Source organism: Anomalospiza imberbis, chromosome 1 (genome assembly GCF_031753505.1).
Source record: "Anomalospiza imberbis isolate Cuckoo-Finch-1a 21T00152 chromosome 1, ASM3175350v1, whole genome shotgun sequence".
NCBI lineage: Eukaryota > Metazoa > Chordata > Aves > Passeriformes > Viduidae > Anomalospiza > Anomalospiza imberbis.
In genome coordinates, this window is record NC_089681.1 from 117140289 (window position 1) to 117167518 (window position 27230).

The window sequence follows — 27230 nt, forward strand, 5'->3', positions numbered from 1 at the left end:
CAGATATATAATGTTACATTTTGTCGTAAGAGATGAGCATTAGGGAGCAAATAAAGAACATCTGTTACTGCAGCAAGGCTTGAAAACTGTTTGTTGTGTTGCAAGACCTCTTTTTTTAAATTGAGGAGAGTGGTTTGTTAAATAAATAGCATTTCTGTGCAACCATCTCCTCTGTGCAGTAAATTTGCATGCAAAAATTGGGTTATGTAACTTTAACTGACCTATTGTAACATACCTGCACAAGGGATTGAATGAAGTATAGACTACTTTCATCCTAACATTTCTCACCTTATGAAAGCTTGTCTTTGCAACTTTTAATGTCCTCTAACATAGCTTTGCTGGAATGTTACTAGGAACCACTTTACAGTTTTCCTACTGTGCAAACTATTCTACAAAGACTGTTAGCTTTGATTTTTTTATTCTTTCTTCAAACTAGACCTCAAAATTATGAAGTTAGTATTAATCTTCCCACTGTTTGGTGGCTCATGCTTTATTCTTTCTTGTTATTCTCTCTTCTTAAATTGTTATTATAGACCACTTACGCATAGGTTTTTTTAGTTTGATTGGAATATCTTTTTCATCCTGCTCCAGGGGATCCACATTGCTTTCAAATATGTATTGTGGATCATATATTGCAGTCACAATGTCTTTATATTACTTTGCTATAGACCTAAGTAGCCCATATTGCACATCCTGAAGATATAACTGATCCAACCTTTTTGCAGACCTTTTTTGAGTAAATTTTCAGTCTCAAGAGCATTCTTACTTAGTTTTCTTTTTGTACTAAATCTTAAGGTTGCTCTGTGACCTTTCCTATTGTCTTTCACCTGGACAGGGAATCTGAAGGTGATGGTTTGCATACAGGCTCCAAACATCAAAGAAAAATTGCTTTACTGACTCCATATTGGGCCTGGACATTAATTTGCCTTTTTTTTTTTTTTTTTTTTTTTTTTATTTTGAGACACTGAACACTAATAAACTTGTCCCCTGAGGATGTGAATGTCTTACCAACAGTTTTTTCATATCACTGCAGTTTGTGAAAGTTAAATTTTCAAATAATCTCTCACTTTTGGATTGTAGCTTGATAAGCAATTAGCATTCCTAGATTTGTTGTAACCAAGTGGAGGCATGAAGATTATTTATAGCATCCAGAAGGATAGAACAGAAGTTTATATTTTACTCACTTGAGAATCATAATTTTAGAAGCATTTTCCTTTTTGTATTACTCTGGGAAGAGTAGTAGCACTCATCACAGTTGTATTTTTATGACCTTTGTACAGCTGTACATCCTGGTATACGAATACATCTTTCTACTTTGCATAATTGCACTGACTTTAAGAGTGAAAATGATGGCAAATTACTGAAAAGTAGAAAAGTGTAATAGTTAAGTCTTAATTAACTGAACGTCCAGCTTTTTGTTCTTTCCAAGAAGTCCTGATTAAAAAAAATCAAACCCTTCTTGAAGTCTGGCATATAAACTGTTCTGAAGAGGCTTCTTGCTTTATAAAAAAATCCTTCTTTCCAGCTGTCCTATGATTTTTAATAACATCAGAGTCTACTGTGCCAGGAAGTGTCATGTGAAAAGCAGAACAGATTAGTGTGATCACCAAATGTATTTTTTTGATTACTAACTTTTTCCATTTATTTTCTAAAAATACTGTGGAGATGATTATTGCTTTCAATGAAATCAATGTAATTCACGAAAATCAACATTTGAATTGTCTGTTGTTTTCTTCTGAATAGAGTTATTTACTATATTGCATTGTTACTTAAGTACTAACACATCACACTGCTGTTTGCTTAACCCAACATTTTCGCTACATGAAGCTCAGTGTTTTGTGAGTGTGGTCAATCTCAATCTCATTAAGGTTTGGCAGCCCACAAGTTTTTGTTTCCCCTGAGTCAGGTGGAAAATGTAAGAACCATGCTGATGCTGGAAAACTGCCACTGTAGTAATAACAGATTTTGGAAGATAGTAAAGACCTTTCAGTCTTACACTACTCTACCTCCGTTTCTTTCATCTAATTATGAATCTCTGCAAGTATTAGAAATCCATGCCATGACAGTCCCATAGCTCAGCTGCTGAAAGGCTCTTGCTGCCTCAGTCCCAGCAGAATGAAGCTCCCTTTGTTGGGATTGCAGATGTACCCACATGCTGAGGGCGTTTCACAGGGGCCCCTTTGACACTGACTGTATCTTTCAGCCGCTTCCTCTTCTTTTGACAGCGATGTTGGTCGATGTTTTTCTTTTCTAAGCTGGCCTAGCTTCCCCCTGGCAGCAGTAGAAGTCAGTTGCTGGGAAGAAAGTAGCTCTGATGTTCTTTGAGAGAAAAAGTTAAGCTGACTCAGGAAAAGATAGAACTGTTCAGTAGTTTGAGTCAGAGAACCTCATGTTGCTCACTGAAGCTCAAGGGGGGTGGTGGCTAAGATGCGGCAGAAACTGAAATTCTGAAAGGAAGTTGGCTTATATTGACAAATCAGTAAAGTCCTGGAAGAATGGCTTCGACTTGATTGTGGTTTTCTTCCCTTTTCTGGCCAGTGTGTCTCCATGTGTATTTGTTTTGTGGGGTTGTTTTGGGGTTTGGGAGTGGTTTTATTTGTTTGTTTCTTAAAGAACAAAAATAAAAATTGTTCTTGAAGTCTTATTCTCTCTGGACGAAAGATTCCAAACCTGTTCCTCTTGGATTTTTTCACTAATCTGTGTGCTGCTATGCATTTACCTTTTAAATAGCAAGAAGCTTTCTCTCCATAAAGTCTTAGTCATTATTTTTGCAGCAATAATTTTCCAAGACTCCAGGTTTTCAATGGAAATAGTTTTATAGTTTTCCATTACTGATTATTCCAATTCATATCTCAAATCTTCTTATACTTAAAAAACTTCTGTATCTCCTTCTGACTGTTTGCATATTTTTCTATCTAAGGAAAAGTTTTCATCTCTATCTGTTTATTCCTCAGTATGGTCTGAGAATTTCTGCTGCCAGTTTAAGTGCTTTCAAGGTCATTGTCTCTAGATAAAAAAGTGGATCATTCAAAAGGCAGAACTTCTGAACCTATTACTAGCTGTTAGGAAAATAATTAAGTAGAATCTAATTACAGTAGGACTAGTGGTTACTCTCGGTGATTTATACCCGAGATCTTCCTAATTTCTCCAAAGATAATATCTAAAATTATTTCAGAATATTAGTTTTTAAGACAAGATTTGTTACTTTCTTAAATGCACTCTATAAAGATGTTATTTATATCTTTTACTCCTAAATAGACATTTCACAGTTTCAAATACCAAACATTGGGTGTCTGTATTGCATAACTGAATGAAAACACTTTTGCTTTCTTTGCTTATGTTATGATATTGCTCAGTCACCAGCACATCTTGTACAATAACAAAGGAAAATGCCATCCTTGAGAGTCTAAAAATACAGACTGCAAACAGAACAGTGGAAGGCAATTGAGTACTTAAATCAGTACTGTGAACAAAGATGAAAATGTCTTGTCAGTTCTGTTGTATTTCTTAATCTATTTCCAACTAGTGACACATAAGTAATTCAGCCACTGCATTCATTAGTCTTCTGAGGACATTTCCAAATAGGAAGAGTTCTGGTGCAGAGGAGCTGTGGAGGAGTGTCACAGCAAGAGTTTTTGTGAGATGAGCACAGAGGTGGTGTGAGACAGGGCAGTGTGAGAGTTGCATGGCAGTTTATGGGTGAAGGAAGAGATGCGTGGTTGTTCCTTGCAGCATTTCCTACCCAGTTGTTCCATGTCTGTCTTTCTGAGAGATGGTTGAGTTGCTAGATCTTACTGGAATGTAAGGACATGGACACCAAGAAGTATGCAGAAATATATGTCCATGAATTGGTGGCTGATAGCACATTTAAATGTGCAATTGCCACATGTGGGTTGGTAGAATTATACCCTCCAGGATCATTCTGTAAATCAGTGCACATAGTCAATTAGAACATTTGTCTATTGAAACATAAATTTGCTAGAAGTAAGCATCACAGCGCTTTTCAGTAGCCTCTGTACTTTATTTATTAAATAAAATGTGTCTTTCTAATTGTCAGTTTTGTGAATGCAACTTGGCAAGATGAGACATAATATTCAGGGACTAGGGAAAGAAAATTCTGTAATACTTCTCTCTCACCCCACCTTATACAGAGCAAAAGTCCTGCTTTAATATTTGCCTACATGTGTAAACTTACTGGGCTGTACTAGCAAAATTAGTGATGAAAGGGGTGATCTTCTTTAATGTTTTGGCTTAGTGCACCAACATGGAATAATAATTCACTTCGTTTGGAAGGTGCTGTTTTAGGGGAGGGTCGTTCACATTTTTGGTTCTTAAGTTCAGGCTGAATATTTGTGTTCCAGCATTGTGATTGCTCTGACAAGCGCCCTCATCTTTTTCCTGCAAACTCTGTGGCATTAAAAGAAATTTTATAGTAAGCAAATGGGAAGTTTTAATAAACATATTAAGACCAGGCTCTTGAAGTCTTGAGGATCCAAGGGACAGAGGCAAGGGAAGGGGGAGAACAGCAGTTTCTTAGGGTTGTTTTTTTTTTTTTTTTGGTTTTGTAAACAGGGAATTAAGATACACTGTACTGTGCTTTGAAAGAGCAAACTGCTCATAGCTGGCATTTGAAATGTGAGAAATGCCCTGGTTAACATGTCAGCAGGTTGGGCTTCACAGGGATAATATTGCATTGGCAGTGCTGTGCAGTAGGTTATACACATACGTGTTCAGACTCTCTTTAAGCCAGATTTGAAGCAATATCTTAAAGCAGGGTTATTCAGTGGAGGTGTAACATTTGATGGACATTTTTGTTACATTTATTTGCAGTGGTCTGGAGTAGGGCTTTACCTCAAATGATCAAGGCTGTAAACTCCTTCGCTGTTGCATGGTAGGACTGACGGGTTTGAGAGAGCCTGTGAAGGGCCAGGGAGGAACAGTGACATTTTCCCCAAATCATGTGCTAGGCAGTAAAGAGCAGCCTACAGGAGGATTATCTCCTCAGATACAAGGCTGTTTGTAGAAGCTACTTTATGAAATTTAAATGATCCTCAGCAGCGTGGCTTCTTGGAGATGATTAAGTGCAAAGTGTCTCGCTGTTAATTTAAAAATGTTATTTTGTTTAATGTATCTAAACTGGCAATCTCCCAGTCCCTGAATTAATAATGCATATGTGGTTTTTGGTAGAACATTTATTCTAATTATTGTTTAAAACTTTCTTTCAATATAACAATTATGCAACTTCTTTAAGAGTTTTTGTTGTGGAAAGAAAAAACAAGCTTTGTGATTCTTTCTTAAGTAATTCCATCAGAGATTCAGATTTGTTATTAAAAGTCAACTTTGGCTTTTTCTGTGTCAGGGAATCTACAATTTTTTGTGTGTTTGAAAAGTTAACTTATTTTAGTATCTGTATTTTACACTGTTTTAATGTGCTAGACCTAGGCATGCTTTTTTCTTTGGGTGGAAGACCACTTAGGGAACAGTGGACAGGTATTTGCTATGTTGATTTTTGTTCTTTTAAGAGGACCATGTTACTTTTAGATATCGTTTCTTATTTCCTTAGACACTTCTCTGGCTAATGCTGATTTCTTTCCTATTTTCACATATTCTTTTCTTTAAGTCTTAGCAAGTGTGATTAACTCACCATTGTGACAACCTTGTGTACAGTATCTTTTTGTATTTATTTCTTCTCTCTCCTGGTGGAGTTTTTAGGCTGAGGCTGTGTGTTAGATGTACCAGAAATGACAGTAAAATCTGAACACTTCCACACTGCTTGGACTCTAAGCACATTTTCACTGAGAGCTAGAGCTTAGGTAACTGCTGCTTTTTTGGAGTGGAAACATGTATTTCTTCTCTTCTGATAGGCACATTGCTTTTCCTGTCTCGGGCTTCATTACCTGGATGGATCTGAGCGGACCCCAAGTCTTGCAAATGCATTTTCCTCAGGAAAATCAGGATAGTAATTAATGGCTTAGTAACTCACTCAAGTTCTTTCAAAAGCTTTAAAGACATTTGTATCCTAAAGTTGGAGATAGAAATCAGTTTATGAAAGTCTTTATTTTTCGGTTGTTGGCTGCATGTGAAGCGAGGTGGAGCTTGGAGTACAATTTTGGCTCTTGTTTTTTGTCTCATCTGCTAAAAACAAGATGTGGCCAGCAGTTACCTGGAATATAATCAAGAATTACAGATACTTTTGACATATATTGATTACATTCTCACTTACCAATCATTACCTCATTATATTTGTGATGTCATTCATCACTTGCTGTCTTCTGGGAAGGATTGCCAAAAATCCTCAGGCGTTTCTAGTGACTTTTAGAATACTCAGATTCTTTCTTTGCTTGAGTTCTATGCAAGACTTGATATAGTACAGTCTGCTATGGCACATGATGTGTTACAGTGCACCACTGGGTCCTTAGGATGTGTGACAAAAGCAGATATTTGTGGTGTCTCCTAAACTTTTGCTAGACTGTGGGAGTTTTCTTCAAATGGGCTTGGATTTTCTTCCTTATTTACTAGTCTTATTTTTCAAAAACTTTTGCACTTAGGAAAATAGGACAACATCCTATTCTGAAATTTAGGTAAGGAAAGATGGAAATCCCCGAAACTGTAGCCAGCAGCTAGATCTCTGTCTCTGTCCAGTGGGTGGAAGACCTAGGATCAAAGTGGAAGTTTGGATCCTGCTTCCATGTTCTGTTCTTATGACTGAAAGGGATGGATTGAGTAGAAACTCCACAGAATTGACCTCAGATATTTGGGTTGCTTAGTATATACAACCATGATTTTGTACACACTGCTGTGTTTCTTGATCAGATGGGCTGGGAGAGACTTCTTTGCTGGTGCAGATCTTGGATCAAAATGCCCTGCCTCTCAGCTGAATATCCTGACTTGATGAGCAACCTTTTTGGCATCTTCTGTCTTACTGACCTTCCATCCTTTTCTGTTATTTGCATAGAAAAAAGTTGGTTCTGATAAACCAGTATTATGTTTAGCTTGAGATGTTAATCAGCTCTGGTCATGTAGCATTAACGTTACTGTGTGATTCTTTCCAACAGTATTTCCAAACTCTTTTTCTCAAAAACGTAAGATTTTGTCTAAGCTATCCCTGTAAAATATCAGAAGTTTTAAAATAAAGATGGGTAAGTTTCTAGTCAGGGTATAAATATCCTACAAGGTTCTGTATGTGTGTGTATCAGTAAGAAATTAAATTATTAACCTTAATCACTAGGTTTTCTTGTTTGTTGGAGTTCGCTGGAAGTTAAGATGTAGTTCAGCTGCTTCCTTCAGGGGAAAGAAGTTCCCAAACCCTTCTTTCCTTTTATTATTAAGAAAAAAATTAAAATCCAAACCCAGGCTTGTGTCCCTTAGAGATGTTTGTGCAGCTTTATTTCCTGGGGACAGGGAGGGCTGTTCCTTGAGTGTGCTTTCAGAAGTGGAGACATGTGGCTGTTCATCTCTCTCATGAAGGGAGGACCAGGAGGTACCAGGGTAGGCTAGGTGACCTGCTGGAGTCGTGAAGATTTGTTCCCAAAGTAAGTCCCAGTAGAAGAATCATCCTCATTCTATATACCTGTCCTTCAGACATGGCAACCACAAGGAAACTGCAGGCGTGGGGAGTAAATGCAAACTCTTTGTATATTTTCATAGAGAATTTCAACTGTAATGGGAAACCATGAGATTTTTGTTGCTGTGTGAAGGCAAGGAGTTTGTCTTTCTTACACAGCAGCCTTTTATGTGGCTTTGGATGGGCAAAATATTATAGAGGATGACCCAGTTTAAAAATATGAGTATATTTTGATGTGGAAGACTATTATTAGTAGTGTTAAAAGAATTTCCTCAAAAGGTTGACTTCAGCTGGAGAAAAGATTCCTTTTCATTTTTTGCATGAAAAATGCAAAGAAATGCCTAGAATAAGTAAATTCATTTTACTAGAATAAGTAAATAGTTCTATTTCTGAAAATATCTTCTTGAAAATATTTTAATCATTCTGTAAATACCTTTTAAATTTCTGTTGTTTATATTTTTTGTTACAGGAGCTAGAGTTAATGCCAAAGACAGCAAATGGTTGACTCCTTTACACAGAGCTGTAGCATCTTGTAGTGAGGTAAGTTACTCTTTTTGACTACTTTGTGTTAAAATCAGACATCTCAAATTACCTTCGGTCCATTGTTTATTTTTTAAAAAGTGAAACTACTCCAAACGTTTAGAATTCAGAACATTTTTGCAATTTTTTTTTTTTTTTGCCTTTTGAGGGAATGTATTTATGTGTATCTATTGCTTAAGCAGTAAGAAAGGAGGAAAACTATGAACTTTGAGTTCTTAGCTTTGTTCTCTGTGACTTCCTGAACAGATGACTCTGCATGCAGTGTTCTCAAGTCCCTTTTAGTTCTCCTAAGGTAACCAGAATGGTTTGACATGAGGGAAGTACAGATGAATTAAGATTTAGAACAACTTTTACAGCATGGTCTTTGCATTACTTCATAATTTTTTACATGCTTTTGTGTTGAGGCATTGAAGAAATAAATGGTTCTATTAAAGGCCTGGCAGTGTCTTTTTTAAAAAAGTGACTAATTAATAGTATTGAATATTACTTTAAAATTCTTAAGTTGAATGTAGACTGCTTCTTGAAGTCTACCAGTTATACAGTTATGAGAATATCATAATGCAAGAAATTACTTCGGTTTTGTTTCCCTGTGGTGATTGTCCTAATAAAAAATTTAAGTGCCTGTAGAAGATCAAAACAAACAGAGAAATGCTGATCTTGTTATGTGGAAGAGTTTATGCAAAACTATCTCCTTTGAGATCCTGAATCAAATTGATGCTCATTTCAGTACGTTTCAAATAAAGGTTTTTTATTAGTAAACTTTTGTTTGTGAAGATAGAATTGAATATTTTAGTTTTGACAAGCATTGAACTTCAAGTGTTTGATCCATGAGCTATCTAAACAAGCCTAGTTTCAGTTTTTGCTTTTGAATTCCCTGGATAAACTGCAGTATTTTGTTACTAGCATTAATAGCAAAGTTATGTAGAGATCATGTTATTCAAAAAAACAGTGTTTGAAAATGAATCTTTAAGGGCTCCTTATTCCCAAATGCTATTTTTCTTCAGATATTTTTAGGCTGTTCCTTTGGGAGCTGACCAAAGCACCAAATGCTGCATTCTTCAGAGCTGAGGAACAATAAAAGCTCTCCACATCAGTAATGCTTGCAGAGGCAGAGGAGTGCTGCAAGCAAACTGGGATTAAATTATAACTTCAAGAAATGCAACCATGGTCATAGGTTTTTTTTAAATATGGAAGATTTCAAACTAAACATTAATCTAAGGCAAACAAGACAAGTAAACCAGTCAGACTCTTGATAGACGCTTGTCAGAATTCTCTATTTATAAATGCAGTGAGTCATGGGAGCCCATATTCAGGGCTGGCATTGTAGGCACTGTTTTCTAGCTGACAGACCTGTATGGGTTTGGGGCACTGGATGAAAAGCTGTAATGAAAAAACTGGATAATGATTTCAGTAAAACATCTGGACTCTTGAAGTAAGGACAGCTGCAATTAAACAAGGACATTGAAGCTTGAAAAATAGCTGGAGTTATGGATTTAGCTGTCAGCTGCACAAGTTCAGGCAGCTTCATGTCAAGACAGTCACATTTTTATTTGTGTGTGCCTGCTGTATGTTGCAAATTAAGAAAAAGAAACCCCAAGTAGATTCAGTCATGAAATTCATTAATGCAAATGCACATAAAAATTAAATTCATTATTTTTATACTAATATTGGGGTGCTTCCTTCTGCAAAAGAGGTAATAGCTGTTCTGATATGGTATTTCTTAATATTTGGTTTTAAAAAGATAAGACTTAAAATATAATTGGGTTTTTAAAGTACTAAATCTGCTTCAGTTTCTCAGAGAAGACCTATTCAATTTTCTCATTAAATTATAAGCCTGTGATGCAGTATTTTCACTTTTATTTTGTTCCTATCTTCTTTTTTATTAACAGTACAAGAAATTTCAACATTTTTAGTATTATTTATTCTAGTATAAATAGGATCAATAATGACTTAGCGTTCTGCCCATAGACCTTGCTGTTGTACCAGAGTATAATTCAGAATCTCTAGGAACAACTTGTGGTAACATGTTTCAAGTTCAAAGTGGTAATCAATTATTTGTGTGCTCAGTGACTGAGTTGGCAGTCACCAAAAGCAATTAGTGGAATCGTGGGAAGGTCACACAGCTGATGCAAAATGCAATATTCATCATCGTGTTGATACTGCCAACATGATTATTTTTTTATGCATTCCAATTGTGTGCATATATTTTAATGGGATTTGTTTATCTTGCTGTAAGAATTACAGTTTTATTTGTCAAATTTTCACAGCTGGTACTTCTAACTAAAGGAAATGAATAATCATTTTGTGAGATGGAATTCAGTGCAATATTTTAAAACGGTTTTCAGGAGTTTTGCAACAGTGTATGTTGAAACTTTTTGTGACCGTGCACTGTTTTATTTGCGGTTCTCTAAACGTACATTTAATGATCTCGGGTTTGCCGTTTGTAGACTTGGACAGTTGAAAAATTTTACTTGGCAGATTGATGGAAATTCATTATAAGTTCATAGTACCTCACTAATCCTTGGCTTCTTCCACTAATGGAAGAAATTCTAGGATGGTTTATTAAACTTTGGAAATCAGTTGTGATGACAAAACAATTTTCCATGTGGCTTAAGGAACTGGATGAAAGATCTGGAAATGGTTAATTTGGTTAAATTATTCACTTGAACATTATTGTCATTGAGAACATGCCCAGCTTTGGATTTATGATAAAGAACAAATCCCAACGTGTCCCAAAGAATGTTTGCAAATGAACAAATTGTAAAGAGTTGTTTTCCACTGTACTGTCCTTAAATCCGAGGCTGTCAATTCCGATTTTACTAAGTGGTTTGCTTTTTGTAAATGCTTTCAGGATGCAGTTCAGGTGTTGTTAAAGCATTCGGCAGATGTCAATGCTCGTGATAAAAACTGGCAGACACCCCTACACATAGCAGCTGCAAACAAAGCTGTAAAGTGTGCTGAAGCTTTGGTGCCTCTCCTAAGCAATGTAAATGTGTCTGATCGAGCAGGCAGAACTGCACTGCATCATGCAGCCTTCAGTGGACACGTTGAGGTAAAAGTTAATTTTCTTGTCTTCCACTCATCATTCTGTCCCTCACATTTCTGATATTTCATTTTTGAGTTTAAAACCAATTCTCCCCCATTCCCTCAAAAATCCTCAACCCCTATTTTGTATTTGAATTTGTTTTCCACATGCATCTCTGTGCAGAAAGGTTGTAGAAATTAAATGTTACATCATTCAATTTAAAGCTTATTACAGTGTTCACTTTTCTTATGACAGAAGCAAATTTGTTAAGTAGAGTTAAATTAGTAACAGGTAAATTTAAAATGGAAAAGCCAGGATATTTTTCTGTTCAGTAAATAATGAACATAGGGAGTATGTTGTCACTGAAATTTGGAGGAAATATATGTAATAAGCTCTGACTCATTAATTCCTTAGTAATAACCTGAAGATTTAAAACATTTCATAGCTTTGCACTATTTAACTGAGAAGCTTTTGTTGACATCAAGTTTTGTGTTCCTTACAGTCGCTTTATTGTGACAACCAGTTTTTTCAAACTTACAGAATATTCAAAACCCAACACATTTAAATCCTCTGAAAATGCATAAATTTTTGTTTTCTTCCATGGTTTTCTCTGTTGAAGCAAAGTTTTTTCCATTATGAATAGAAGATTTCTGTTGTTTTTCTTTATCTCAGATGGTCAGCTTACTGTTGTCTAGAGGGGCCAATATTAATGCATTTGACAAGAAAGACAGACGAGCTATACATTGGGCAGCATATATGGGTATGTACATATTTCAGTTGATTAATACTGAATAATATGAGTAGTAATAAAAAAAATCATCTCATGTTTAGTAGTTTGACATATTTCTAGGAAAAATATTTGCATTGTAAGCATTGAGGGTATCTGTGTCTGCCAAAAAACTTTAATAGTATAATTAAAATTGCCTTGTAAATGTGTATTTTGTGGTGAGGAAAATCAATTTGTTGGGAAAACAAAAGGTAAGTAGTTTAGTTCTTTAAAAAGGAGGAACTATGTTCTTCAGTCTGCAAGTCTAGTCACAGGTGAAAAATTTTCAGAGATGCTAAATAAAAAGTAAGCAAGTTAATACAAGGGGTACCTGAAACAGAGGATCATTACTGCATCCTTGGGGATTGTATTTTCAAAAAATATTTCATCTATGAAACTACAAATTCTTGCCTCGCCATTCTTATTCCAGGAGTGGATAATTGTTGTTCTCAAGGTCTCAATCAATGCCCTGGCAATACTGTCAGAGTAATGTTCTTCCTTGCCTTTTATCAGACATGAAAAGAATTGAATGTGCCATTCAATTATGAAGTGATCATCACAGCAGTAGTGCTCTTAATTTATTATGTGAAGCTGGATGAGATTGCACTTCAGGAATTTATACCAGTACTTAAAACCCCAGAAGTTAAAGAACAATCTTCATTATTGATCTAATGTTCTTTGAATATTTTGCATTAATGTTTTTAATATCCTTATATCTGCAAAGCAATGTCTGTGGCAGTCTGTCCAGCCACCTTACTGAATGCGGTTATTTGCAAAATTTTGTTGAACGAAACTTGTACATGAAATTTCAGAGAACTGACAAGTGTCAATGAGAGGCCAGAGACACCTTCTGTCTTGTGCTTTTTTGCAGATAAGCTATGTTTATTCCAGTTTTAATCAGTGTTATTTTGTAGGCTGTTTACAGGGAATTCTCTTAACGGTGTTTGGGCAGGAAAAATGTAATTTAATTGATGTTGATCTGCCTAAATTTCCCTGTAGACAATAGAGAAGAAAAAGCTTTTGAAAGTCTTCAGTCAAAGTAAAAATAATTATGACATTCTGCCTCACAACTTAGAGCCATTGTACATTGCTCCAATTGTTTGGAGAAAACCTTAAAAACTTTTCCGCCATGTAAAACTGACCATAAAACAGAAGTTATGCTTTTCGTCACTCTACTATAAATAACTTTCCAGGGTGATATCCATTGTTTTGCTTCCTTCCTGCTTTTCACCCGGCTCCATTGCTGTCCAGCTGCAAAGCTGTGACTGACATGGACTTACAGTCCTGTGTGCTGGTGTTACCCTCACTGGTGCACCGGGATGTCTCTGCAACACTTCTCACGCCAAGTACCTTGCTCTTCTCTTTGAGAGTCTTCCACTGATCGCTGCTTGCCTTTTCAATGCAGGTCAGGGTTTTTTTTTGGCTTTTTACCCTCCCTTTGAAGTTTTCTCTGCCACTGTTCTGTTCACTGTCTCTATTTCTTTCTATATCTTCTGTACTTCTGTCTCTCCTGTAGGACTTGCTTTCATTCTTGTCCCCGTTGTATTTGGGTCAAAAGATGAGTATTGTGTTTGCATTTCTCTTTCCCTTCTTGTCTACTATAGTGAGGTAATTAAGACGTGAAATATTATTGCAGCACTTACATTGCACTGGTAAAGTCATATGGTTTTGGTTGGTATAGTTAGGTGAAATGGTGTTTTGTGTGCTGTTGGGTACACAGCATAAAACACTGTGTTGGGTACACAGTGTCTGAGTGTTTATAAAAATAGCTTTGTCTGTATTCCTTTGGGAAGACACTTTCTGTTCAAACTTTTGCAAATTCTCTCAACTGCTTAAGAAGCAAATACCCACACTCTTTGTGAAGCACCTAAAAAGAAAGCTGGATTTGATACGTTCTTCGTAGGTGTCTGACTGGATAAGTATAAACATAAGTATTCAGTGTGCCCCTCACCACTTCTTTCACTAAGGAAAGGGTGTCACTTGAAAGGTAAAATAAAGAGTCCCACAAGGGTCAGTTACAAAAGTAAAGCACCAAGTGAATTGTGCTCTGTTAAAGTAATGTATTTCTTTATTCAGCAGTCTTTGTCATGACTACCCATGTGCTTTCAGTAATGAGTTGTTTGGCAGTTAAATTAATAATAGAGCAAGAATGACAGATACTTGGCTACCCCATTTTCATGGCTTCTTAGCAGGCAGTGTCACAAGTGCCTGCAAGCAGAGGAGGAGCATGTGGGCGTGGAAGGGAAAAGCTCATTGCAAAGCCCTTTGCAGCCGGGGTGGGAGTTGGTGTTGGGGTCCCTAGCCCAAAGCTGGCAGTGAGAGCTACTGCCCACCACTTCAGGGTGGGCTCCCTGCCCTCTCTTCTCTTTTCCACCTGGAACTTCCCCCATGTCATGCCTTCCTCATTATCCCAACTCTTACTCGTACTCGTACTCTTACTCTGACCCTTACTCTTACTCTACTTCCATTGTCTTAGGAGAGCAGTTGATACTTTTTAAAAGGCTGCGGTTCCTCAAAGACCATCTGAATCAGTCTTGAAAATAGAAATTTACTAAATCCTGTATGATATGGCTTAACATTTTAAATGCTTTGTGGGTAAAGGGAGTTGGATTGGGGGTATATTTTTATGTAAAAGTTGAATATTTTCTTCTTTTCATGTTTGAGTCAATTTTTAAAAGTCTCTGCCTAAGATTTAAAAATCTTACGGGCATGTTTGGAATTGGGGTGACAGTGGAAGATTGATAGTCACATTGTCTCTTAAGTTGTTAATGTAAAATTGTGATAAATACTTAATAATTACAAAGTTACCTTGCCTTTCTAGTTCTCAAGTCTTCAAAAAAACACCTTTTTAAGCAGAAGACAGGATTGTGTTTTGAGTATACAAATTTATTTTTGCAGACTAAATGCTAAGATTGTTGGGTGGGGTGTGTGGAGATGATTATTTTATGTTGCTTTTATAGTTAATGATAGGATTAGAAAACAAGAACAATTCCTTGTTTTCCACATTAGGTACAAAGGAATAATGTCCTGATCATGTTGTAACAATTGTAGAATTATTAAGTTTGCGAACCTGTGCTGGTTAGTAAAATATGATGCTTCATTTTATTTGTCTTTATTATTTTAGGTCATATTGATGTTGTGAAATTACTTGTGACCCATACAGCTGAAGTGACATGCAAAGACAAGAAATCATATACACCCTTACATGCTGCAGCATCTAGTGGGATGATTAGTGTAGTCAAGTATCTTCTGGACCTTGGAGTTGATGTAAGGAAAAATAAAATTAAATGGGAAATATTTGTTTTAATTGTTTGAAATGCTCTTCTTAGTACTGTAGCACACTGTTTATTTAGGGACAGGTTAGGATATAGTGAAAGTATGTGAAGGAATATCTCTGGAAGTACTTTTTATTCTGTAAACCCTCATTTCTCCCTTAAAAAAAAAAACCTCTTTAAAAGCCTTGAAGATTTTGCACAATAGTTGGAAAATAAATGTGTATTTAATGGGGCTTTTTGTTTATTTGATATTTCTTGCTCTTAATTCATTGGACTGGCAGTCAGGAAATAGGAATTCCGATCCTAGCTTTGCCACACAATAATTTTTGAAGTGCAGGAAATTAAATGCTTTTGCCTTAGTTGGTAAAATATACATGGAACTGACTTTCCTATGTGACATAAATTTTAAATAATACTAAAAATTGTGTGAAACTTCAGTACTGCAGTAAATGAGGCCATATTAATATTGAAGTGTAAATTAAAAGGTTCTGCAGTACCTGCCTGTAGAAAGTGTGTTAACAGTAAACTGTGAAACTGTGTAAGAAATCTACATTGTGAATCACAATCTTAGTCTTGCAAGGCTGGAGATTGCAACTCAAGCTCAATATTGAGAAGTAGATCAGAATTCAGTGTCATGTTGTGTTCAACAAGAAATTCTGTTTCTATATGTGCACAAAGGCTCTTTGACCTCTGTTTTTAATGAAAACTTGCAATGCTGTTTTGTAGAGGTCTGTGCTATGCTTTGTGTATAGCATCTGTGCAAATTGTCACAGTTGATATTTTTGGCCTGTGTTACCTCTCTTAAAGTTGCATGGAGGAAAGTGGTGTGAAGACAATTGGAGGAGGTTGGCTTTCTTGTAAAGCAGTCATTCTTCCCCCGAACACAGATCTCAATCAAAATGCTATATCCAGAACTTACTTTTAATTTCTGGTTTGGAAGAGTGCCAAAGCATAATCTTGTGACATGAGATCTTTCCTTTGCTAGAATTAAATGCTGCATTAAGTACAGCTTTTTACCTACTAACTAATCTTGGGGTTTTTTTCTCTTATAGATGAATGAGCCAAATGCCTATGGAAATACTCCTCTCCATGTAGCTTGTTACAATGGGCAAGATGTTGTAGTGAATGAACTCATAGACTGTGGTGCTAATGTAAATCAAGTGAATGAGAAGGGGTTTACACCTTTGCACTTTGCTGCTGCATCAACACATGGAGCATTGTGTTTAGAGCTCTTGGTCTGCAATGGAGCAGATGTAAATATAAAGGTAGGTGTATCCAAAGCCATCCTTTCACACTTAAAAATCCTGTACCTCTTTATCAGAGGTAGTTTTTTCAAAAATACTTGTTTTGGTAACATGGAGAGGTTCCCACTGATAGATGGAATATTTGTTTGAAAAGTACTACAGTAAAAATGAGCCAGTATGTTGCTTCAAGAAACTTGATCTGAATCTGGAACCTCAATGGGATTTATTATATAGCCCAAAAGGATGAAGAAAAATGACAATATTGTCTGGCCAATCTCAATTACATTTAAATGTCAGAATTCTGTATGCTTTGTTTTCCCTAGTCTAGCCATTAAGAGCAAATAATTTGAAAAAATGCAAAAGTACATGTTTTTCTTATAAGTAAGTAACATGAACAAAATCAGGGATATTTCAGGGAAATGTGTATGACCTGGCTAATTAATGGAGCAGTTGAAGAGGTGATAGTGTAAGATCTTAGAATCTAATCAGTCAGGGAGATTTGGGAAGAGTATATTTAAAATACAAACTTAAATAGATCAGGCCAGTGGAAAGTCTTAAACAGCTGGTGTTTTAATTACTCCAGTGAAATAGTGTGAGCAGAGTCAGTATACATTTTACATCTCTGTTTGGTCACAAGTCTTTGACTGCAGAATATTCCTTAGAATCCAGCTTTGTTGTAGGTGGAATTTAAAACAAGCAAGCTTCAAAGGAAACTATAACCTACACCTTCTATTTTCTTCTCCAGTGTGTAGGGTAAGGTCTTGAGATATATGAGAGAGGTGTAAGACCTTTTGGTTTGTATTATGTTGATTTTTACTCTAGTAATGAAAACTTAACTGTGTTCAGAAATATTTAGTGGCAGTATCTGTTGTATTGGCAGGTTTTAGGCTGAGGGAAGTAGGAAATGGGTATATGGAATGAAGAGTCCAAGTGTTCCTTATGGCAAAATGTCTGGTTGCCTGAACTGTCACCTACATGTAGTATGAAGGGAATTATCTGTTATTTAATTTCTTGGGAAAAAATGGAAAAGAAACCTGATTAATAGGTTTATGCTTGAATTTCAGAACAATCTGTGCAGGAGGTGAATGTTAGAGTAGCTGACATTCCTATTAAAAATCTTGGGGTCACTTCATGTAAGCAGTGATTTTTACAGCGATTCAAGCTGATTTTCAGTTAACTAATTCCAAAATACAATATTATATCTACTGTTAGTACAAAACCCATAGCCAACTGAAAATTTGAGAGTATTTTAAAAAATAAGCTCTTTGATGTGGAAAAGTCCAAAATGTATGTTCCTGCTCACTGGTACATATATTTAGACGTGCAGCTCATTTAATGAAAATGTACAACTCAGTTGTGGAAAAATTCATCACCAAAGTGCCCTGCAGAAGTAAGGAGCTGTGTTACAGGGTTTATTGCCAACTTGTCCTAAAATATCCAGGTCACAGTCCATTTATTTTTGTTGTCAGCTTTTTGCTCTGCCTAATGTCCCAGGCTGCATATGACTGAGTGTTCAGTGTTGCAGGGCTGGCTGACTTTTGTCCTATATTCTTGAAACATCATTTTTCAGTAAAGTGTGGTCTGCCATGAAAATAATCCCACAATGTTAAATATACTACTGGTTATATTTGTGTGTTACTCACAAAATGAGAGCAAAAGAGAGCTTATAGCACCTTCTAGTACCTGAAGGAGGCCTGCAAGAGAGCTGGAGAGGGACTTTGTGCAAGGGCATGCAGTTACAGGACAAGGGGAAATGGCTTCAGACTTTGAGAGTAGGGTTAGGTTAGATATTAGGAAGAAATTCTTTTCTGTAAGGGTGGTGAGGCCCTGGAACATGTTGTCCAAAGAAGCTGTGGATGCCCCATCCCTGGAAAGGTTCAATGCCAAGTTAGATGGTGCTTTGAGCTACTTAATCAAGTGGAACCCAGCCCATGCTAGCAGGGTTGGAACCAGATGATCTTTAAGGTCCCTTTGAACCCAAACTCTTCTGTGATGTTATGACAAATATTAACAAGCCAAGTATTACTGTTTTTTTTTAAATGCAGGGCTGCAAGGGTTCATGATTTTGTGCTTTTTTCTGATACAGAAGAAAGAAGTGGACAGGGCTCCATTCCAGAAACAGCATTAGCTTTAGCTATGGGTTGGTTGTAATTAAAATGGGTTGATTTCATACATATCAAAATTCTTAAGTGCAAAATTTAGCAAGTTGGGCTGTATAGGGATTTTAAGCAATTATAGCTTGAAAGCAGCATTTATCCCCAGTCTCCTCATCAGGGTGTTTCTGTTGTAATTCTGTTAGTAGCATTTCTGTGGATTTATACCAGTATGACTGAATTTGGCCTGTAAAGTTGCACCTGAAGGCATGAACAGCTTTACTTTGCATATGAAAACTTAGCATTGCACTGTGGAAAAGTGCCAAGAACTGAGGCAAAAGAAAATAATTTTTAAGTCAACTTCTACTTCCCTGGAAAGGCCTATAAAGATAAATCTTGGATTTAATCAGAAGAGCAATCCCTAAAAAAATAATATATTGCGTAACTAAGAAAGAATTGTGGATTTAAAATGAGATGGAATTAGGTTGTTCTTACTAAATATTTATTGAAACCAAGCCTGTTCAGTTTCCAAATACTGAGGCTGGAGTTCAAATTATTTCTTAAAATGGCTATAAGATCTATTTTTCATCATATTTTTCATCATAATTATAATGCTTGTGTAGGCTGATTCAATCATTTCCTCCCATGTGCAATTTTTCCTGTGATTCTGGAGGTAAGAGACAGGATATGGATGGTAATGTAGGTGCAGACTAGACAGTACTATTACAGTGCTTCCTGCTCTGGATGACTAGTGGGGAGAGCAAAAGGGAAACACTCTTATTCTTGCTGGCAGATAGAGGGGAAGTTCTTGTGCATATCTGTGAGTGCTGGCGTCATCTCAAGAAGGGATTATGTAGCAGAAGATAATAGAACAGTAGAAATATGTTATATGCTTTTAGCACCTCTGGACATAATTTCCTACTTGTTTTCATAACCTTGTCAGTGTCCACTGTAGAACAGTGATTCTTATTAAGTATTGCTCATTACTGCAGCACTCCCTCCTCACTATTCAGGATTTTCATGCATGGAAGAACACATTGAAATGAGTATGTAATGGGGCAGTATTAATTGTTTTATGGACCCTATTGCTGCTTGAAAATTCAGTGACCTAAATAGAAGTTTTTTACTTTCACTGGTGGTACTAGAACATAAGAATTGTTGCTAGGGGCAGATTTCATTTGGAGGAATGCTGTGACATGATAGACCCACATTTCCTCTCCCTCAGTGAAGCTCAGTAGTCCGAGTACAGTTAATATGTGAGTAAACATTCAACAAGACACCTTGTTCTGTGTATTATTTCTGTCTAATAGCAATTACTGTTCTTAGCAAATTTGCTATGATCTAAGTATTTTGTGGATATATTTTCTCTAGTGATAGAAGAGATTTGGGTGATTCCTTTCCTATTACCACATTTAGCTGCGTTTCAGTGAAGACACCAAAAGTTATCATTAGCCCATAGCTGTCCCGTCATATGCTGTGATCCTGTCTGAGCTCGTTATATCACACAGCCGTAGTTAGTTTGATATTTAGAGAGAAGACCCTAAAGACATAAAGAAAGGGAAGTGGAAGCAAAGTTTAGAAGACACCTCCCTGCTTCTGCAGTCCAATCTCCTGGCATCTCAGGAAATAGTGATTTGTTTAATAGAGCCTTGATATTTCATTGCTTAAAGAAATGTTTGGCTACTGGTTCTGGTCCTATATATCCTTTCCTAGTGTCTTAGAAGGCAGTTCTGAATGCAATCCTATACCTGGCAGTTCAGCTTCAGCATGGGAATTGTCTTCATTAAGTTTTATATCTGTTCTATGTTTATATGTTGATAGACAATTGCATGTTGTGTTATTCCTGAGCTGGAAAGGAACCTGAGACTGTTAGAAATGAGAGAGGCACTCTCATAAAATCCATTGTCTTAGAAATCTATGTTAAATGAATTTTTAAGTAAATTTGAACAGAGTAAATCTAAGAATCTCATATTGATTGTACTGTGTTTTTTTCATTTATAAGTGGAAAATTATTATGTAGCTTATTGTGCTGTTTTTTGCAAGATCTTACTGAAGTTTTCTGGTGAGAAAACTTAACCACAGTGCTATTCAGTTTCCAATACTGTCACCTTAAGTTATTCCTATGTCTTTGTAAGGTGCATTATGAGATCTATGTTTTTTCAGCTCCATCTTCTTCCTCTTCATTAGCCTTCCTTTGAGATACAGATTTATTCCGTCTAAGCTAGTGAGACTGCAGGCTACTTTTATCTGAGCCCTGAAATTCTTCTGTCTGTTACCTCACTAAGCTTATTTTATATGATAAATTTTCTTTAAATTAATAGAGTCTATAGATTCTTCAAGTTAAAGAAGGATAAAAGTGAGGAGGGAAGTCACCAGATGTGTAACAGTTGTTTTAAAGTAATTGGACACAGAGACTTTATTGTCTCTTGGCTAAAGAGATGAGAACTAAACTGTAGGGAGAAACATGAAAGAAAATTGGAGCACAGAGGTTGCTTGGAGAAGTTGTCACTTATGGTGTGTTTATTTGGCTTTTGCTTAAGGCCTCCAATGACAGAATTAAAATTGATTGTCTAATTCCTCAAGAGGATTTCAACCCAATTTTCTGTGTTTATTTGCATCTGCTATGGATATGTGGATGTTGTCTTTTGGATTATTTATGGTCAAAGAAATCTGCTAACTGGAAGAGCTAGAGACAACTTGGCATTCCTTATCTAGTGTTTTATTTCTTTCAATCTAGGTTTGAGAAGACAGTGTTGCACATAATTGTGCTGTTATGCTGCTCTGGGCAGTGACACAATGAAAAATTCTGTATCCATCCCTAAAAAGGTCTTCAGCAGACTTTCAGTATCACATCCATAGAGCTATGTCCATTTGGTGCCAAAGGGAGAGTGAAGATGGGAAGACACTTTTGCATATGACAACAATTCACCATTGTGTATTGTTTCAATACATACGTTCATATCATATGTTCCCCTGCCATCTTTGTCTGATTTAACTTTGTATTTTGTGAACATTTCATGCTCTTCAAAGCCATCATTGAAAACATAGATGCGGTGTGCATGTGCATTCAAGGGTCCTTTGATTTTCTGTGTCATGTTGGAAATTTTTTGAGTTGCATGTGTAGGAACTTTTTTCAGCAGTAAAGCTTTCCCATTACCTGTGACAAATATGAAGGGAAGATCATTCCAAATTAATAGCAACAGTAAAAATGGATTTGTAAGTGCTTTGAGACTGAGCTGTTAAAAAGTGATGTTTCCTTATGTGTTACTCTTGGCCTGCTTCAAGGATGTCTTTATTGGGTGAATGACTAAGAGCACATTCGAGATGTGCATTTCAAATGTATAGTACCTAGTAGGGTTGAATAGTTCTACCTTAGGACTACGTGTGGTTTATGATAAATTGCTTGCAAACATCACTTTACAGAAATTTCTAGGAAGCACATGAGCTTTGTAATGTGTTGTCTTCTAATACAATGTGTAAACCCCTCTAGTAAATACAGCTACTTTCTTTCAAGAAACAAAATTAAAACATTGTTTTACTTTAGCCTTGCGGAGGTGAGGGGTTGGACAGACTTGTTGCTGAAATTGTGTGCTGTCATTATCCTCTTGAGAGTTATTATCTTAGGGACAGACGTGTGAGTGAGTGGGCATCCCTGAGTTGTCACTGGCAGCTGGAAGAGTGACTAAGAGCAGCTCTTGTGAAAAGCTTGCCATGTCAAGCTGACTTGTCATTGCCAGCATGCGTCTGGCAAAAGTGCATAGGAACAATTTAAAGGATGGAGTGTAGAGAGAAAAGAAGACAGAAATGTCTTTTTTGTTAGGTTTTTTTGGTCAGATCTGATTAATTGCTGTTACTGGCAATAAGTAACAGCAATTTTTTTTTCTCTTCCAGAGTAAAGATGGGAAAACACCTCTGCACATGACAGCGATACATGGTAGATTTTCAAGATCCCAAACCATCATTCAAAATGGTAAAAAGGGGGAGGGAGGGAGTGTTTTTGTCATAAGCTTTCCATTTTGGATGTTTTTATCCTCCTGTATTGGTAAAAACATGCTGAATTTTTTTCATGTCCCGTGTCCAGTAATAGTGGTGGAGTCTGATATATCTGTTTATAAAGTTTGATAAGTTACAATTATGAACCATTTCTTTTTAAGAATGCAGGAATATGTATATAGATTTGTTTTCCATAACCCAGTTTTTCCCATAAGGTTACATAATAAAATGCTTTTCTCTGCCACTGAAATCTATATGTTTTAAATCCAAACTGGTCAGTCACTGACAATTAATAATGTTACTTAAATGATCATCAGTCCTATTTTTCTAACAAAGTATCTGTATGCCTACATATATCCTCACTTAGTAATTACTCTTTATTATAGGAGCTGAAATAGACTGTGAAGATAAGAATGGAAATACCCCTTTGCACATAGCAGCTAGATATGGCCACGAGCTATTAATCAACACTCTGATTACAAGTGGTGCTGACACTGCAAAGTAGGTAACTTTACTGACATGAATGCAAGCTGACATAATTTAGAAGTGTATTTATTAGGCTAACAGAACTAGTGCAATTTTTAATATCGTCTTCAATTTGCAATAGGAAATACTTTGTTTATTATGCTGTGTTGTACTTGTAAGTAGCTAGTCAGTATATCACAATTTGTGCCAAAACAAAAAGAAGAAAAGTGTTCTGTAATGTATTTAAAGTAAAAGCTCTGAAAGTTTTAATAGGCTGTTGCACTGATAATGCATGCTGATAGCTTGGAAGGAAGTGTTTAAAATGTGAAGTTAGCTGAGTATTCTAATTAGGTGGTTTGCTGAACCCACCATGCATGTGCACTTTGGCACACAATCATGTTTGTTTTATTTTAATTGTAATGAAACTGTGATACCTGATTATGGTGTATCTTAGGCGGGGTATACATGGGATGTTTCCTCTCCATTTGGCAGCATTAAGTGGATTTTCAGACTGCTGCAGAAAGCTCCTCTCATCAGGTAGGACACTTTTAAATTCTTACAAGGTGCTTTGTACTTCATTGTTTATTTCACAGAATAGCTTTTAATTATATCTTAATTTAGTGATGCATAGAAATCCTAATAGTTTACTAATACCTTGGGGCCAATGCTTGTTTTTTAATGAACAGTCCATAGTTAAAGTGAGTGCAAATTTTTGCAGACATAATTTTAAAAATTCATCCAAATTTTAATAATACATTTATTATTTCTTTAATATTGTGTTTGTGCGTTTTGAGTTGGCCATAGAGGTAGGATGACTGGTTTAGGCCATAATGAAACTTCAAGGAGAAAGATTGATAATCTTTTTTATCACTTTATTCATCCAATTTCCATTCCATGATGTCTTTAGCTTAATACAGATGAGTCTTTTCCCATCTATTCCTGTAGTGGGCACCTAATAGCACTGAAGACTCTGTGGACTGCTGTATTAAGAAACTGTTGCATTGTTATTATGTTGTTAATGAAATGCAATGCAAACTGCACTTTTCTTTGATGTTTGACTTCTCCCTAATGATGTGGATGTTGGTAGGTCATTACTTCTCTTGTTGGCCCAAATCTTAGGGAATTCTGAGCTCTCAGCAATTCTGAGAAAGTAGATTTATCCAAATTAAGTTTCTGGAACAGAAGAATAAGAATAAACTAAATGGTTCTATATTAATCTGAAGAAACTTAATGCTTTTTGAAAAAAGATAAGTGGGGAGGAAAGAGTTGGGGAAAAGGAAGTGTAAGAAGTTGCTTCCCCAGCTTTATACTGTTTGTTAAGGAAGCCTGGGAGAAGAACTAGAGAAATATAACTAAAGCTACCTACTGGAAAGGCTTTTTATTTACTGTCCTGTCATGGGCAAACTTGCAAGGATTTACTTCAGGAAAGAACTGTCCAATAGTTGACAATATTTCAATTGGATGTGTTCAAAATGAGGGATACTGGCTCTTTCTCCTTGCTGTGCTGTGGTGCTGGCTGTGCCCTTACTGGATGTTCAGTATGGCAAAGGAAATCATGTGGAGGACTTGCAAGTGGTTCCTGTGGCTTTTACATGAATTGAGAAAACTTGGATGCAAATCTAGCCTGGAGCAGATAAGGACTTGAAGAGTATGTTCAGCCTTCAGGCTAGAAAGACTACATACTGCCAAGAGCTTTTAGGATGTGCTCTTGGTGTGGGGTTTGGTGTGTGCAGAGTATGTGTCCTTTTTGGGGTTGGGAGATGTCTCTTTTATGTAAATTAAAGGTCTCTGATTTTTATATTCATTAATATTCATGTGCAAACCTTAACAAAATGTCACCAATCTGCCTTGTCCCAGTACTGACTGGCATTCAAGCAGTTAGTGATGATAGACAAGCAACTTAGTTATGTGGTAAAGGCATCAAAGGCATTTCTTCAAACCAAACTAGGAAACTCTGCTAAATTATTTGCTATAGAGCATTCCCAGTTGAAATGGGCTAAGAGCATAGCTGTGCATACAAAACCTGGTTTAGGGGATATAGAGTAAGAAAGCAGTCTTGAAATAAAAGTATTTTTGAGTAACATGTCTTATGTTGTTCATTATCTATTGTTGTTGAACAGTTCTTAAAAGGAAAAAAAAAAAAAGCCAGCATTCTCAGGTACCACAAATGGAGATTTAGTAAATAAGTTATAATACACAAGAGCAAAACTCTCATGAGAGCATCATGGTTTTCTCATACCAAAAATGTAGCTTTGAAACCTGATTTAAACAGTAATCTTTCTGTCAAAATATATGGGTAGATACGGAATTACACAGCTAATGTTTGTGATCTTGGGTTTGAAGTTCCACAGCTGAGCCTTTTCAGAAAGAGAAAACTACAATGTTCTGCAAAGAGCTCCTCTGTAATTAACTGCTATTTGCAGCCATCACTCCAACTCAATAAAGTTCTTTCTTTGGGATTAAAGCACTAAACTCAAGAGTAAAATTTAAGTAGCTCCTATATTTAGTATTACTGACATCCCCCAAAAATATTAATCTCTGTACAACAATGATAAATTCTAGCATATTCTTAAATTTTCATATAACCTGCATATATCTTACAGTCAATAGTAAATGGCACTGAAATATTAGCAGGTAAATAGAATGAGAAAGAGCACAGCCTCAATGCAGCTACTTGTCTTTTACCTTACCCCTTTCAGTTTTATTTAAATGCCTGTTTTTCAAAACATTGGCAATATCAAGGACATGTTTCAAATGAAGTAATTTTTAATGCTTGAGTGCTCTTTTGCAAATAGCTGTTAAGTTTGCTTAGCAAGCATTTCTCTTAACAGCAGATGACAGCAGTTTTGTAGAGGTGATGTTACATAATGATTTTACAAAGTCTTTTACAAATGCTTTGTAGGTTTTGACATTGACACACCAGATGACTTTGGCAGGACTTGTCTTCATGCAGCTGCAGCTGGAGGGTGTGTAAAGAAGCATTCATGCTTTCATATTCAGTATTTCTTTTTCAATTGCTGATAATTCTTGTTCTTTTTTTTGTATTATCTCCTCTCTGTTTTTCCTGCCCTCTCCCCTTGGAACTTATGTAAACATGAAAATAATTTCAAGATGGAATCTATCTGCAAACAAAAAATTATTTAAATGTTCAGCTCAATAAGTCATTGCTGGAGTACAGTGTCCAAGTATCATCAGCCTTACCTTAGGTTTATGTTTGGGGATGAACTGATTGCTTTTTTTTTTTTAATTCCCATGGAGGATGATAAAATTTTTAGAATTTACAGCATTCAAAGATGGCATGCCCACCTCAGATCACTGTGGGACATGAGATAGAGAACAGCAACTTTGGGAAATTTATTTTTACCAAACCCATAAATAAAAGGTCAGTCTAAATAAACTAAAAGCAATAATTAAATTCCAGAGTTTAGGTGGATGAAGTAGTCAGAACTACTTGCTCATCACTTGAGTTGTGATCCATATTGATTATTGTTATTGTATTGTAGGTTTTCTATAGCAGCTACTCAAAATTGCCTGGAAGAATTGGGTAATAAATTTCATGATACACTTTGTGGGACACAAGAACTCCATTATATTGATATTTTCATTTTTCTGTTTGAATGTTAAGTAATACTGTTAAGTAATCATTCTAAGTCAAAAGTACTTGCTACATGCATCCTTGTTGCAAGTGATAAAAGTTAAAATGCTATCTTTTCATATAAAAACCAAATAATTTGTGACACATTCCCTCACTCATCTCCAGTTTAGGAAAGTTACCAAAAATAGTATTTAAACAATTAACAATATAGTACATCCATTCTGATGATCATGTTTTATTGAAAATTGATTACACTAAAAAGTAAAATATATGTATTTCAACTTGCATTTGGCCTTAAAAAATACGCAGTAAAATCTTGCCTCTGTGCTGGAATCCTGGTAGCGAAAGCATGTGATGTGCAGGTGTTATTGTTTGTTTGTTTATAAGAATTGAATAATGTATTGAATTAGGTTCATGTTTATGTGCTTTATGCATGCCAGTTGGTATCAATTAAATTTATATATGTGGTCTTGAAATAATTTATATTCTTTATTGGTTTGGTCCAGAAATTATGGAATCTATTTTACATACAGAAATGTATATATCGAAAATTCCATATTATAGTTCAGTTCCATTAAACTTAACATATGAGATGTACATGTGCAGTAGTTCTGATATTTGTAGAGGCCAATATTAAGGAAATAAAATTTGCAATCACAAGTAATAGTGT

At 36.0% G+C, this 27230-nt stretch overlaps 1 protein-coding gene across 4 annotated transcripts in view; it reads left to right on the top strand.

Annotated features, from left to right (window-relative positions):
- ANKRD28 (ankyrin repeat domain 28) overlaps positions 1 to 27230 on the top strand; it is a 119307-nt gene that overhangs the window by 69278 nt on the left and 22799 nt on the right. For all 4 annotated transcript variants that reach the window (XR_011004773.1, XM_068207798.1, XM_068207789.1 and 1 more), the window contains 9 exons: positions 8034 to 8104; positions 10956 to 11156; positions 11802 to 11889; positions 15020 to 15162; positions 16223 to 16435; positions 22399 to 22477; positions 22887 to 23001; positions 23420 to 23502; positions 25868 to 25931. Coding sequence is in view for 3 of the 4 variants with exons in the window: in XM_068207798.1 (XP_068063899.1) it covers positions 8034 to 8104; positions 10956 to 11156; positions 11802 to 11889; positions 15020 to 15162; positions 16223 to 16435; positions 22399 to 22477; positions 22887 to 23001; positions 23420 to 23502; positions 25868 to 25931 (1057 nt within the window). In the remaining variant the exon portion in view is untranslated. The remainder of the gene's footprint in view (positions 1 to 8033; positions 8105 to 10955; positions 11157 to 11801; positions 11890 to 15019; positions 15163 to 16222; positions 16436 to 22398; positions 22478 to 22886; positions 23002 to 23419; positions 23503 to 25867; positions 25932 to 27230) is intronic.